The sequence below is a fragment of the Rhodotorula paludigena genome (genome assembly GCF_050403205.1).
Source record: "Rhodotorula paludigena JCM10292 DNA, Rt_paludigena_JCM10292v1_ctg109, whole genome shotgun sequence".
Classification (NCBI taxonomy): Eukaryota; Fungi; Basidiomycota; class Microbotryomycetes; order Sporidiobolales; family Sporidiobolaceae; genus Rhodotorula; species Rhodotorula paludigena.
In genome coordinates, this window is record NW_027481349.1 from 1 (window position 1) to 13,806 (window position 13,806).

The following is a 13,806-nucleotide window of genomic DNA, read 5'->3' on the forward strand; positions in this document are numbered from 1 at the left end:
CTGGGTCAAGGGCGTGTCGGCTGCTAGCGCTGCTACCAAATGCAGTGCTGAGCAGCAGGCCGTGATCGACACGGTCGGCGACGAGTCGGCACTGGCGTTTCTCGACCTGAGCTTCCTCCAGGACGGACCCGTGACAGCAGCCTGTTAGACGAACGAGCGACGACCAGGTGTGCACCGCGCTGCTCTTCCCTTTCGGAAGCCCCTTGCTGACGTTCTCGCTCGCAGACCCCGACACCAACCCCCTCTTCATCGTGCCTCGGTGCTCCCCTTTTCGCCACCAAACCCTGACTTGCGGCTTTCCCAGATCGCCTCCTCACTCAGCATTTCGCACTGCTCTCCTGATTGGACCCCTCTCACGCCGCGCCGTGCCCTCTTCCCGCCTCTTTCCTCCTCGTCCCGCCCGCTCCTCTCGCAACCAGCTCTCTGCTGCACTACCCTGACCTGAGCCTTGTCTCCGCCCTCACTTTCGAGGGCGTCCGAGCGGCTCTGGTCAGCCGCAGCAGAGTACTCGGTGTGAGCTGGAGTCGAGCGGTCGCACGAGCGAGGTCTGCAGTGCTGTGGTCGAGCGGCCTCTTCTCCTTGGCGCGCGTGTGAGACGGTCCTTTCGGTTGAGGAGCTTTGTCGAGGTGCGAGGAGTGCGACGGGCGGCTTGCAGCTGGGCTGGTCGGATCAGGCATGCTACTCGAGGACGTCGATGTCGAGGACGAGGTGGATCCCAGCGGGTCCTGGTGCCCGTCGCTTCTCTGTTCGCGCTTCTCGCAGGTCTCTTTCAGCGGTGTCTGTACCTTTTCCAAGCTGTCCTCTTGTCGTTCCGTCCTCTCCTCGTTGTGCACCCCGCCCCTTGACTTCACTCCGTCGTCCACAGTCCCCTTCGCACATAGCTCGGTCATTTCGACCGCCTTGTCGTGTAGCATCAGCTCATCCACAGCATTGCCGAGCAATCACAGCCATGATCTCCTACTTGCTTTTCGCTGAGACCCCCTCTCCGGTCTCATCGCCGAGTTTCGCCAGCGCGCACCTCGGCGACTTCGCTTGGCCCCGTGCGCACCACTCGCCGCTTTTGTCGCGTGCTCAGTCGGTCACGAACAGCGGGATGGGCGTGCTGCACCTTCCCGCGCCCGCAACAATCGCTGTGGGAGCTGCTGCGACCGCGCTCCTCGCTGCCGACAGCTCGTCTCTGCTCGCCTCGCTCGTCAAGAAGCTCCTGGCGGTGCTGCTGGTGCTCAACTGGCGCAGCTTGCCTTTCTCCTGGCACATTGGTGCGTCTCTGCCTCTGCCACCTTGTGTCAGGCCCGTCCTGCCAACCTCGCTGACCGAGTCGCGTGCCCGACTCCTTGCCTCGACGCGTGCCCTCTACAGGATTCTGGCGAACCGTCCCCGAGCTCTACGTGCGGATATGGCGGCGCGGCGAGGAGCGTGCCATGGCAATCGCCAGGGATCCGTTCGAGGTCAAGTCGGTCACGGAGGGCAGGGTCGGATTCAGCGAAGGCGACTACAACTTTCAGTGAGTACTCGTCTCTTTCACGCATGTGCGTTGCTTCTCCGAGGACGGAAGCGCAAGCTTGGAAGCGCCGCCGTCCATTCTTCGTCCTCCGCTGACCTCGGCTTCTCGCGCGCACATAGCATGTCCAACTCGTCCTATGGCAAAGTCTCTGACGCCGCGCGCTTCCGTTACCTGCTGGAGCTGGTCGGGCCCGCTATGGGCTTCGGCATCTGGTCGCCGTTGGCCGCGACTGCGTACAGCTTCTACCGCGAGATCCCGCTCGGCGCCAAGTACGAGATCGAGAGCCGCATTGTGTCGTGGGACGACAAATGGGTGCGTCCTTCTCACCCTGTCTCCGTCGCGCCGATTCTGACGCGGTCCCGTTACACACAGCTCTACTACCTCTCGCGCTTCACCACAGCGCCCAAGAAGGGGTCGAAAGAGCGCACTCTGTGCTGCATCAGTTTCCAGCGCTCGTGCTTCAAGCTGCGCGGCTCGCGCTTGACGATTCCGCCTGCACGCGTCCTCGCGCTCTCCGGCGTCGGACCGGACCGCAGCAATTGGGAGCGCACTCTCGCGCTCAAGAAGGCCGGGCGCGTCCGGCAGTGGCTCGAGTACGGCGGCGCGCTGGTTGCGCAGAAGCAGGGAAAGTGGAACGGCCCGCTGCCGTCCGCCGAGCCTGGATGGGAACACGACGGCCTCGAGATGTACGAGGAGAAGCGCCTCGAGCGCTTGCCAGTTGCGCAGCGCTTCGGGGAGACGCAGGACTGGGTCGACCTATAGTTGTCGGACCGTGGGGCTTGATAGGTACGCACACACTTGCACTCATACCGGCTGAGCAGCCCTGACTTTCCGCACTTTCCAGATCCCTCTTCGAGAAAGCGGTAGACCTAGACTCGCACTGTCTCGCAACTGATTCGCGGAACGCCAGTGCCAAAATAGCGGAATGATGGTGAAGCCAAGGAGTTGCGGTTGCTGCACGCTATCTGTCATGAGGCCGAGGACAGGGAAATCGACGAGGCAGAAAGGGCTTGCGGGAGCCGGATTGTGGCGATATCTAGCGCAGTCTGGCGCTCCACTCTGCAAGCGCAATCTGGAGTAGGAGGAAAGAAGGAAGCCAACCTTCTTTTGGCGCTTGATCCGGGGCAGCGGAAGCCATTCCTGCACAGACGGTCGACCTTGTTCGACCTGACGCGTCGCGAGGTCAGATGAGCAACGGCGCTGCACCTCTGTGACCTCCTTGCGCCGAGCCACGGCTTACCGCCAGCTCGCAGGGGGCGCTTGCGATCATGTTTCGGACGTTGGCGACCCTCACCTCCGCGCGGGTCAACGTCTTGGCTTCGCTCATTTCGGCGCTAGCTTCAGGGCTCTCGGTTTCGCTGCCCGGTCGCAGTCAAGTCTCTTGCGTTTGATAGCGCAATGCGTGGCTCCCCGCACTGCGTCCCTGCTGTTGTCGCTGGGCTCTCGTCTCGCTCTGCTTTCTCGCGCCTCTCTCTCTTCTGCTCGTCACTTGCTGCTGTTGCTTGCCCGCGATATGTCAGATATCGAGAAGGACGCTGGCAGCGGTAGCTACGATAAGGAATATGTCGGTGGTGCAACCGTCGAGGAGCGCCGTCCCTCCCTCGCGCCCCCCAAGCTGGGACACATCGACGAGGGCATCGCCGAAGACGAGGACTTGCACCGCGGTCTCAAGGCTCGCCACATCTCGATGGTGCGTCTCCTGACACTGGATGTCCTTGGGGCGAGCAAAAGCGAGACGATCGCCCAATGCCTCTTTGCATCGTCTGTTCGTCTTCTTCGACACTGACAGGCCTACACCACTGCAGATCGCGATTGGCGGTTCTATTGGCACTGGTCTCGTCATCGGCTCAGGTTCCGCTCTTGTTCGTGGCGGTCCTGTCGGTCTTTTCATCTCGTACATCGTACGTTCTCCTCACAAGCCTCACGTCTTCGCGATACTCTGCCTTTGCTCCTGTTTCCTGGCTTTCGACATGCCGACCTTCACGTCCTCTGTAGATCATGGGTTTCTGCGCTTTCGCGACGATGATGTCGCTCGGCGAACAGGCTGCCTACTTGCGTAAGTGTGGCCTTCTCACCCGTCCGATACTTTGGCCCAGCGCCGCCAAAGGTGTCATCACCAATACTGTGTGCGGGTCTAGCCGTCTTGAACAACGTGCTGACGAGCTTCGTTCGTTACAGCCCTCAAGCGAGGCTTTTCCGGCTACGCCTCTCGCTTCGTCGACCCGGCATTGGGCGTCGCCGTCGGTTATTGCTACCTCTGCAAGTATCTCGTCGTGACGCCTAACAACATCGGTGCGTGCAGCACGCAGGGACTTGGAATTGCTCAAAGGCGCTGACCACCGCGCACCGTCTCACATCCTCTCCTTCAGTCGCCGGCTCTCTCATTGTCCAGTACTGGACAGACGCAGTCCCTGTCGCAGCGTGGATCACCATCTTCATCGTCATCATCGTTCTTCTGAACTTGCTGGGTATCAAGGTCTTTGGCGAACTCGAGTTCTGGGCATCCTTCCTCAAGCTTGTCACCCTCACCGGAGTGCGTGCGCACGATTTCTCATACAACCGAAGAATGCTACTTACGCTTGGCACTTACAGCTCATCATCTGCGGCCTCGTGATCGACTTGGGCGGCGCACCGAACGGCGAGCGACTTGGCTTCCGCTACTGGCGCGACAAGCCCTTCTCGCATTACATCTTCCAGAACGACACTGGCGTCTTCCTGGGCGTGTGGGCTTGCATGTGAGTCCCGCGTGCTTCCCGCGTCTCGGTCCGTGCCGGGCAGGACCGTGTGACGAAGGAGGCGTCGGTGTCTCCTCGCCACTACGACCAACCCGGCTACCCACTGCGATCTTCCCAACTCCACACTGCGACCTACGCAGCTCCGTGAATCTGTGTGAAGAGCACTTCTGACCGTCTGCCCGCCGCAGGACCGCTGCTGTACGCACTGCTTGTTCTCCCCCCTCGCGACCGATTCAACCGCTTCTTTCTGCGTGCTGACTTGCCATCTGTCCTCCTTGCATTCAGCTATTTGCCTACATGGGTGTGGAGTTGGGCAAGTATCGCACGTTCATAGTGTGCTGTGGACGATGCCACTGACATCAGGAAAACCCTTCACAGTCGGCGTCACCTTCGGCGAGGCGCAGAACCCGCGCAAGACCGTTCCGGCTACCATCAAGCGCACGTTCTGGCGTATCTTGGTCTTCTACATCGGTTCCGTGTTCATCGTGGGATTGATCGTCCGTGCCGACGACCCCGAGTTGATCGCCGTCACCAAGCAATCCACCAGTGCTGCCGCTTCGCCGTTCGTTCTGGCAATCGAGCGCGCTCAGATCCGCGCTCTGCCCGACATCATCAATGGCTGTCTTCTGCTTTTCGTCATGTCCGGTGCGTTTCGTGTAACAGATTTGAAAATGTCGGTCTGCTGAGCCTTCGTCTCCAGCGGCAAACTCCGACCTGTACATTGGTAAATCGTCTTATGCTGCATTCTGTGCGGACTAAAACAGCTGCTTACGCCCGTGACTACCACCGCAACAGGTACTCGCACCCTGTACGGCTTGGCGGCTCAGGGCTATGCGCCGCGTTTCTTCATGAAGGTCAACCGGTGTGTTCCGCTCGCGACCTCACGTGCGTCACCTTCAGCTGTGCTGACTCCTCTTTTGCAGCTACGGCACTCCTTACTATGCAACAGCTCTCTGCAGCGCAATCTGCTGCATCTCGTGCGGCCGAGTCCTCTTCCCCTTCAATTTCCTGGCATTTTCTGATCTGCAGCTCCATTGCAGATACCTCGCCGCGGATTCTGGCTCGTACCAGGTGTTCACCTACTTCACGGCAACCGTCACACTCCTCGGAGCCGTGAGTCGATCTGCCTGCTACTGCTATGCTCAGTCGCGTATCGACGTCGACCTGTCAAGCTGACGTGCTTTGCGACAGCTTACTTGGCTCTCTATCCTCGGCTCGCACCTGGCCTTCATGCGTGCTTTGAAGGCGCAGGGTGTCTCGCGTGACTCGCTGCCGTGGAAGGCACCTGGTCAGCCGTACGTTGCCTGGACGGCCTTTGTCATCACGGCCATTGTCACCTTCTTCAAAGGTGAGTCCAACTCTACGTTCACTACAATACAGTCTCGCCAAACACGGGCTGACGAGCTCGACTGGGGCAGGCTTCGACTCGTTCACGCCAACTTTCAATTACAAGACGTTCATCACCAACTACTGCGGCATTCCCTTGTACATTGCATTGTACTTGTACGTCTGAACATTCCTTGCTCGCTTGCGGAGCCAGGGCTGACCGAATGACTCATTTGCAGCGGCTGGAAGTTCTGCTTCAAAACAAAGATCATCCCGGCTGCCGAGGTCGATCTCATCAGCGGCCGTCGCGAGTTTGACGAGGACCAGCTTGCGTGGGAAGAGGCCAAGATGGCTGGCCCGAAGAAGTCGATCTGGCAGAAGATCTGGGACGGTGCGTGAACGAACGGACGGAAACACCTGTAGCCAGAGAATGGCCTTCACGAGTGCCCCGACCCGTCTCAACTCAGTGCTATAGATACTGTTCTGTACGCAGTTAAGCAAAGACCTGCCTTTCGAGAGACAGCCGAAGCCGTGGGATACGTGTGCTTGAGAACTCTTCCAACGCGGAGCCTATCTATTGTGAGGACAAACAGGACGCTCTGCACGTGCCTTGCATCCGTGAGTACGAGTCTCTTACAAGCACGCGGTCGGCAAGGCTGACAGGCGCACAACGCAACAAGACCATCTCGTGGCCCACGGCTCGCGTGATACGCCACGCTGTCAGAGCAAGTACAACGAATGCCTGAACACATAGCTGAATTCCAACAGACGCAGAAAGGAATGGTGCTAGAACTCGAAGCCTTCGGCGCGGAAGTCAGCGAGGTTGGCACCGGGATGCGCGCGATCGGCGAGATCATGGCGTTCCTGCAAGTAATGGACGGAGTCAGGTTGCGGCGAGTCAGCAGCCATCCGTAACTGATAGGCCCATCTCAGCCGGAAAGGAAAGCGCACCATGCACAAGAACGCCCTGCGCAGCGTGTGCCAGAGGTTGCCGCTGCCGTCTTCTGGCGGCGCACGCCCGTGATCATTGTCGCCTCCGCTCTGCCCCCTCGCCTGCTCCTCGCGCGTCATCTGCCCCTGCAGCGCGGCAAGCAGGTGCTCCGCCGCCTCCTGGTAGCAGCCGATGTTGAGACAGGACACGCCGAGGTTGTACGTCGCGCGCGTGAAGGTCGGGCGAAGATCGAGCGCCCGTTGGTACGCCTGGATCGCGTCCTCCGGGTTACCGGAGTTGGCGAGCGTCGCGCCGAGGCGGTTCCAGAGTAGGAAGTCCTGGAAACGTCAGATTGGTCAGCACGTGAAGCGTTGGAAGGGTAGAACGGCCAATCGACGTGGAATGCCGAGCTGGAATGGCAGACACGGACGCACATTGGGCCTGACGCTAAGAGCCGCCTCGAAACAGTCCTTGGCCTTGTCGTACTCGCTGTTGCTGTAGAACAGAACGCCAAGTCCGACTTGCACGTCCGGGTCGACCACGCCGAGCTCGTCGGACTGACCCGGCGCGCGGGCCTGCGGGCCGCTCTGCGCCGCCTGGATGAAGAGGTCGATGACGCGGGTCGAAGCATCCCAGGGCGAGCGCATCTGCGACGAGTCGAGCGGCGGAAGCGTGATGGACGGGTAGGCGAGCGAGAGCCACTTCTCGAGCGTGGCGAGGGCGCGGAGCTCCTGACCTTCGTTGACGTAGGCGACGGCGAGAGACTGCAGGTTCGGACTCGATCAGGTCAGAGTGTAGACTTCGCCAGCGTCAGACTGCGAGGTACGTACCATCCAAGCAGCGATTCCTGCGGGACCACCGCACGCCACCGCCTTCTCGAGCGCCCTGATCCCCTTGACCTCGCGCTCGTCGGCCGCCCACGTCTCGCCCGCGGCCTTCCACGCCTCGGCGCGCGACTCGTCGAGCCTGCACGCTGCCTCGAACGCGAGCGCGGCCTCGCTCAGCGGCGCGCCCTCGGCAAGCAGGCGCATGCCCTCGGCGTACGGGTCGGCGTGCTGCATGTACTCGTTCTCCTCGCTGTAGGGGAAAGGCGACTGGTCCTGGAGGAAGGCGTCGACGTTCTCGCGCGTCCACTGTGGCGCGCGACGCCGGATGTCGGGCGTGTGGAGCAGGTCGTCGGCATCGTCGAGATCGTCGAACAGACCGTCGCCGTGGATGTCGTTGAACTGGCTACCGTACTTGGCCTCCCACTGTGCGAGCTCGGCGTCCGACTGCGAGGACGTGTTGAGCTGCTGCTTGAGCGACGCCCACGTCGACTCGAGGTCCTTCATGAGCTGCTGGTCCGATTCGGTTGCATCGAGCGTGATCTCGTCGCTGAGAAGGTTGACCATGTCGCTCTTCGCGTCCTCGGCAGTCGCCGTGCTCGCCTCGGCCGAAGCCTGTGTCTCGTCGCCGACTCGCGCAAACTGCGCCTCCCAGTCGGCGTCGTCCAGTTCGACGAACCGACCCTTGCCCTTGGCATCCTGCTGCACCGGCTGAGACTGCACTGGAGCCGTCGATGACATCATTGGCCGCATGCCCATCATGCCGCCGCCGCCGTACGCGCCGAACGAGGGCGCAAAGCCAGGGCGAGCGTACATGCTGCTCGACGCGGAAGGTGCAGGAGCGGCGGGCGCGAAAGCCGGGCCGGCGGCCGAGCCGGAAGGAAAGTGCTGGTGCTGGTGAAACTCGGCTGTACGATTGAGGTCAGAGTCATCAGCTCTGCTCGACAGAAAGGCGTGAGCAGTGCGAGAGCAAGACGGACCGGCAAAGTCGGAAGGCATGCCCTGGCGCTGCTGCACGCGGAACTGCTCTTCCATGCGAGCCATATCGGCAGGCGACAAAGACGACCCGGCCGGCGAGTACTGCGACGCCCACTCTACAGGGCGGGTAGCGGCGGATAAGTCAGCGCAGGTCGGCAGGACACCGCGAGAGTCGCACACGCACCGCGGTCGCCCTTGATCGGTCCTGCGTGCCCAGCTGCCCGTGCCACGTTATCGAGCTCGCGGCGCATCTGATCCATGGCGAGAGGCTGCTGCTGGCCACCACCCCCACTCTGGGCGTGGAAGAACCGGTCGGCCTCGTCGCCTGCGCGCTGGCCGGTCGGCGTGCCCGTGTACGAGCGCATCGACGCACCCTGCGAGGTGGACGGGCCGGGCTGGCCGAAGCCCTGGTGGTGGAGCGAGTGGTCGGTCTGCTGGTTCTTGAGGAGCGACGACAGCGGGTTGCTCGAGGTCGAGCACTCTGCGCCGCCCATCATCGCCTGGAACGCCATTGCTGCTGCGGCTGCTCCGCGTGTGCGGCGAGCGAGTGGGTGGGACGAGAGAGAGCAGCTCGTCGAGCGACGAGGTGCCCGGCTGCCGGCAACCGACGGCCAGGCAGCAGCTCTCGCAGGAACGCAGCTGAGCAAGCTCTGGCTCAGTACGAAGATGTACTGAGACCATCCCGGAGCACGAGACACGCCCGCGTGCGACCGACACTCGCACCTTCACCGCCTCGTCCGCCGCGACCCAGCTCGCCCTCGCGCACATCCCGCGATGGAGAAGGTGAGTGCACAGACAGCTTGGCGCGCGCATACACGGCTGACCACGATCTCCACGCACAGGTCCAGCTTGCGCTCGAGCGCTTCCTGCCCGAACTCCGCGACCTCGAGCAGAAGAAGCTCTTCACGAGGGTGAGCCCGCCCCGCCTGCCTACGAGCCGCTCGAGCTGACCGCCCAGTACACAGGATGAGATCTCCGACATTGTCGCCAAGCGGCGCGGCTTCGAGATGGGCCTCGCGCAGGGCAGGGGTACCAAGCCGACCGACTACCTCCGCTACATCGAGTACGAGGGCAAGCTCGAGAAGCTGCGCCGGGCTAGGGCCGCTCGGCTGCGTGAGTACGATTTATCACAATTTCTGTGTGCGCCGCTGACTTCGCCGCACTCGCAGAGGTGACGGGCAACAAGTCGCTCTCCGACCACTCGATCACGGCGCACATCACGCAGCTCCACCGCCTCGCCGTCCGACGCTTCCCCGAGTCTCTCCTCCTCTGGGACGCCTCGATTGCGCACGCTCTCTCCCAGCAGTCGCCGCTGCTCGTCTCGCGCACCCTCAGCGCCGCCATCGCCATGCACCCGTCGCACACGCCCTACTGGATCATGGCGAGCCAGTGGGAGTCCGACGGCGACCGCAAGGGCATGGGCGGCGGTAATGTCGAGGGTGCCCGCCGCCTCTGCATGCGCGCGCTCCGCTTCCTCAAAGGCAACAAGGGCCGCGAAGGGACCGAGGGCCCGGAGGAGGCCGTTTGGCGCGAGTGGATCCGCGTCGAGGTTGCGTTCGTCGAGCGTCTGAGGGCACGGTGGCAGGTGCTCGGGCTCGGAAAGGACAAGAACGGCGGGGAAGAGATTGTGCGCGTCAAGGGCAAGAACGTCGAGGGCGCGCTCGAGGAGGAGGATGCGGACGAGGGCGATGAGATCCAGCTGCCTGGTGGGGAAGACGAGGACGGCGAGCAAGCGCTCAAGGCCGAGGTTGACCAGAAGGCGCTGACGGGCCAGGAAGCCCTGCTCGAGGGTGCTATCGTCCGCCTTGTCATCGATAACCTTCTCAAGTGTGCGTTGCATCCTGGCACTCGTCCTCCTCTGCCATGCTCACAACTTCGTCTCGCAGCCTACTCGCATTCCATCTTTGCCTACAACCTCGTTCTTTCGATCCTCCGCCCTCTCCCTTCGCCGCTCCGCCTTTCCCTCCTTTCGCACGTCTACACCTCCCTGTCCTCTTCGATCTCGCCTCCTTCTCCTTCCTATCCCGCCGCGCTGCATATACTTGCGACTCGCGCACTATACGACGTTCCGTATGTTGCACCCAAGCAGTCGAAGAAGCGCAAGGCTGCCGAAGCCGAAGTCGCCGAGCCGGAAGACCCGACGGCGATCAAGGTTGCGGGCGAGAAGCTCGTCGATGCCGTGGGCAGGGCGTGCGAGGAGTACTGGACAGTCCTCAAGACGCGGGGGAAGAAGGGCAAGGGCAAGGAGAAGGAGAAGGTCGAGGGGGACGAGCAGACGCAGCTCTTGTGGGAGCAGTTCTCCGGTTGGCTGGAAGAGATGGCCGATCAGACGGATGACGAGGACTTGGTGCGTTTGCGTCCTCGCGACTCCGGGTACATGCCCGCTGACTTGCCCCTTTTTCAGCTCGCCTTCCTCTCCGCCAATCTCGCATCCGCCTCATCTTCCGCCCCAGCTTCGCCCTTCCTCGCACTTCTCCAGCTGCGCAACCTCATTCGCACAGGTGCACCCGCGAAGTCCATCCTCGCCTGCGCACAGAAGGCGACAAAGACGTTCGGCACCCCCGCCACCCCTCCTGCACAACGCGAGCAGATCTGGGTCGCCCGAATCGAGACGGCGACCTCGCTCGCCGTCCCGGTATCCGACCTCTCCGCTCTCTACGCGCAAGCGACCCGGGCTCTGCCATACAGCAGCAAGCTGTGGGATCTGTTCGCAACCTTCACCGAGCAGTCGGCCTCCACTCCTGCCGCTGTCGAGCAGTGGTACGAGTCGTCGATCCGCCGCGTCCTCTTGACCGACGCTCTCCCTCCCGCCTCCTTCGTCTCGACCTTCGACCACGCCGACGCTGCTCTGCCGCCGCGCGAAGAGCTTCCGCGGCGCTACGTGCACTACCTGAGCACCTCCAACCCGGCGCAATTTGCTGCAAAGCTCACGAGCCTCCTGTCGACCGCGCCGACGCTTTCGCTCTCGTTCCTCTCGTCGGTCCTCGAGCCCTCGAGTCCCGCCCTCCCTTCCTCCTCCTCCTCCCGTGCCTTCCGCATCAAGCTTCACGAGCGCATCGTCGCGCATCCGGAGGCAGGCGTCGACGAGTGGGTCGCGTACGCCGAAGAGCTCCTCCGTGCGGGACAGGCGGCGAAGAGCCAGGAGGTGCTTGCGCGTGCGAGGGCGGCGGTGAAGCTCGCGAGCGGCGACGGCGAGGTGCGCAGGCTCGAAGGCGCGTGGGAGGACGTGTGCCGCAAGCTCGAGCAGTAGGCTTTGCATGGGGGTGATTCAAAAGTCGGGTTGAGGGCTCGGCCGTCTGCGTCAGTATGCAAGGGGAATACAGGTGTGAAAGGGGATACAACGTGGAGGAGTGCATCTTTCGCGAGTGTCTGCTGAGAATGTCTATGCTGAGGAAGGGGTGTACACGGATTAAGCGGATGCAGTGGTGGGTATCGCGCTGCTTGAACCGGTTGCGCTGGTTAGGGTTGCCGAAGGACTCCGATCTGCAGACGAGACCGTAGGCTCTTGCGAGGTGGAGGTGGACGATGCGGAACTGGCCGATGCAGAAGTGGTGGACGAGGATGACTCGCTTGCCGACGAGCCAGAAGTTGACTTTGACGCGCCGCTGCTGGTCGGCGCTTTCGATGACGACAAGACCATGTCGCTGATACTTGCGCTCGACATGCTGGTCACGCTGGACGAGGTGTTTCCGGTGATTGAGGATGAGGTACTGCTCTGCTCGACCTCGCTCGCGTCGACCGCCTTTGTCGCGGCGTGGATACCGATGCCCAGGCCGATAACGACGGCCGAAAGAATCACTGCAACAATGCCAGCTTTGAGCAGAGTCTTGGGCCTTGACTTTCTCGGCGGCGCCGGTTCCTCGTCCCATTCCTCGTAGAATGCTGGTTCCTCGCTCGCTGCCGTGTCCGCCTTCTCGCTGTGCGGGATCGTCGGGGTCGTACACAGACAAGCGAGCTCTGCTGTAGATGGAAGTCGAGGAGCAGCGAGCGGGACGCTGCTCGGATCCGGCAGGAGGGGCTGCGGACAGAACGCGGAAGCAAGACATGCAGGCATCGTCTGGTCAGTGTCACTTCGATGGTGTACTACGTGGATTTGGCGCACAGTCGACGCATGAGTTATATAGCCGTCGTCGTTGTGGACTTGGCGAAGCGTCATTGGCGCTGTCTGCATCGAGAAGCGACCTTGCGCAGGGAGCAGACTGGCGGGATGCGTCGGCGATCGGGGAAGTCCGAGCGAGCTCGGGTGGCTAGACGCTGAGTCTGTGTCCTTCGACATCGTTGCGCGCCTTTGAGAGAGGAGAAGCACAGGACTAGCCAGAAAGCGCATTTCGGACGAACCGATGTCGCTGACGAGCTGCGAAGTTCGGTGTTGAGGGACGTTCTAAAGCTGTTGCCGAGACCTGTGTGCTGTGAATAGAACCGAAAGTTTTGGGCGCACGCGGCACCTGTACTCCGAATCAACGCGAAGTGATCCCTCTCGCTCAGTCGGAAGAGGGCTAAGAGAGTGGATGCGAAACGAACGTCCATTTTGGCGTCTGGGAGAATGCTACACAAGACATACGGCTTTTGAGGGGGATGCGAGTGTGGCTATGTGTGGATGGTAAGCTCTACTGCTGGAAGGGGAGCCGGTCTCTGCAAACAAAGAAGACGAGGGCGAAGGAGCGGGCGATATCAACAGGTTCACGTAAAGACCATGGACCAAGGGAGACCTGAGAGGCACAACAAGGGGAACACGAGACAAAAGCGAGTGGTAGGTAGAGAAGGGAGAAGCGACGGGCACCAGGACCCGCTGGGATCCACCTCGTCCTCGACATCGACATCCTCGGGTAGCATGCTCGATCCGACCAGCCCAGCTCAGCAAGCCGCCCGTCGCACTCCTCGCACCTCGACAAAGCTCGTCAACCGAAAGGACCGTCTCATGCGCGCGCCAAGGAGAAGAGGCCGCTCGACCATAGCACTGCAGACCTCGCTCGTGCGACCGCTCGACTCCAGCTCGCACCGAGTACTCTGCTGCGGCTGACCAGAACCGCTCGGACGCCCTCGAGAGTGAGGGCGGAGACAAGGCTCAGGTCAGGGTAGTGTAGCAGAGAGCTGGTTGCGAGAGGAGCGGGCGGGACGAGGAGGAAAGAGGCGGGAAGAGGGCACGGCGCGGCGCCAGAGGGGTCCGATCAGGAGAGCAATGCGAAGCGCTGAGTGAGGAGGCGATCTGAGAAAGCCGCAAGTCAGGGGGCGGGAGGGAAGGGAGGCATCGAGGTACGATGAAGAGAGTGTTGGTGTCGGGGTCTGCGAGCGAGACCGTCAGCCGCGTGCTTCCGACAGGCAATGACAGCGCAGTGCACACCTGGTCGTCGCTCGTTCGCCTAACAGGTTGCTGTAACGGGTCCGTCCTGGAGGAAGCTCAGGTCGAGAAATGCCAGCGCCGACTCGTCGCCGACCGTGTCGATCACGGCCTGCTGCTCAGCACTGGGTTTGGTGGCAGTGCCGGCAGCTGAGACGCCCTTGGCCCAT

At 62.1% G+C, this 13,806-nt stretch overlaps 4 protein-coding genes across 4 annotated transcripts; 3 read left to right on the forward strand and 1 right to left on the reverse strand.

The window, feature by feature from the left end:
• Positions 1-1,093: 1,093 nt before the first annotated feature.
• Positions 1,094-2,266, forward strand: JCM10292_005483 (thioesterase family protein; the record flags this gene model as incomplete). Its single annotated transcript, XM_076652975.1, has 4 exons — positions 1,094-1,259; positions 1,360-1,504; positions 1,624-1,816; positions 1,877-2,266. The coding sequence occupies 4 exons, from the start codon at positions 1,094-1,096 to the stop codon at positions 2,264-2,266; spliced, it is 894 nt and encodes a 297-aa protein (XP_076501470.1).
• A 751-nt stretch (positions 2,267-3,017) lies between these two features.
• Positions 3,018-5,964, forward strand: JCM10292_005484 (uncharacterized protein; the record flags this gene model as incomplete). The annotated part of the gene is made up of 16 exons (XM_076652976.1): positions 3,018-3,194; positions 3,310-3,405; positions 3,500-3,560; positions 3,683-3,796; positions 3,874-4,037; positions 4,097-4,239; positions 4,428-4,437; positions 4,525-4,552; positions 4,618-4,884; positions 4,940-4,963; positions 5,035-5,101; positions 5,163-5,216; positions 5,280-5,352; positions 5,431-5,587; positions 5,658-5,742; positions 5,805-5,964. The coding sequence occupies 16 exons, from the start codon at positions 3,018-3,020 to the stop codon at positions 5,962-5,964; spliced, it is 1,680 nt and encodes a 559-aa protein (XP_076501471.1).
• Positions 5,965-6,351: 387 nt separating this feature from the next.
• Positions 6,352-8,810, reverse strand: JCM10292_005485 (tetratricopeptide repeat protein; the record flags this gene model as incomplete). The annotated part of the gene is made up of 6 exons (XM_076652977.1): positions 6,352-6,429; positions 6,517-6,834; positions 6,931-7,260; positions 7,327-8,228; positions 8,301-8,414; positions 8,483-8,810. The coding sequence occupies 6 exons, from the start codon at positions 8,808-8,810 to the stop codon at positions 6,352-6,354; spliced, it is 2,070 nt and encodes a 689-aa protein (XP_076501472.1).
• A 262-nt stretch (positions 8,811-9,072) lies between these two features.
• On the forward strand, positions 9,073-11,548 carry UTP6 (snoRNA-binding rRNA-processing protein UTP6; the record flags this gene model as incomplete). Its single annotated transcript, XM_076652978.1, has 6 exons — positions 9,073-9,081; positions 9,141-9,209; positions 9,264-9,411; positions 9,468-10,127; positions 10,185-10,645; positions 10,703-11,548. 6 exons carry the CDS (start codon positions 9,073-9,075, stop codon positions 11,546-11,548), a joined length of 2,193 nt encoding a protein of 730 aa, XP_076501473.1.
• Positions 11,549-13,806: the final 2,258 nt, after the last annotated feature.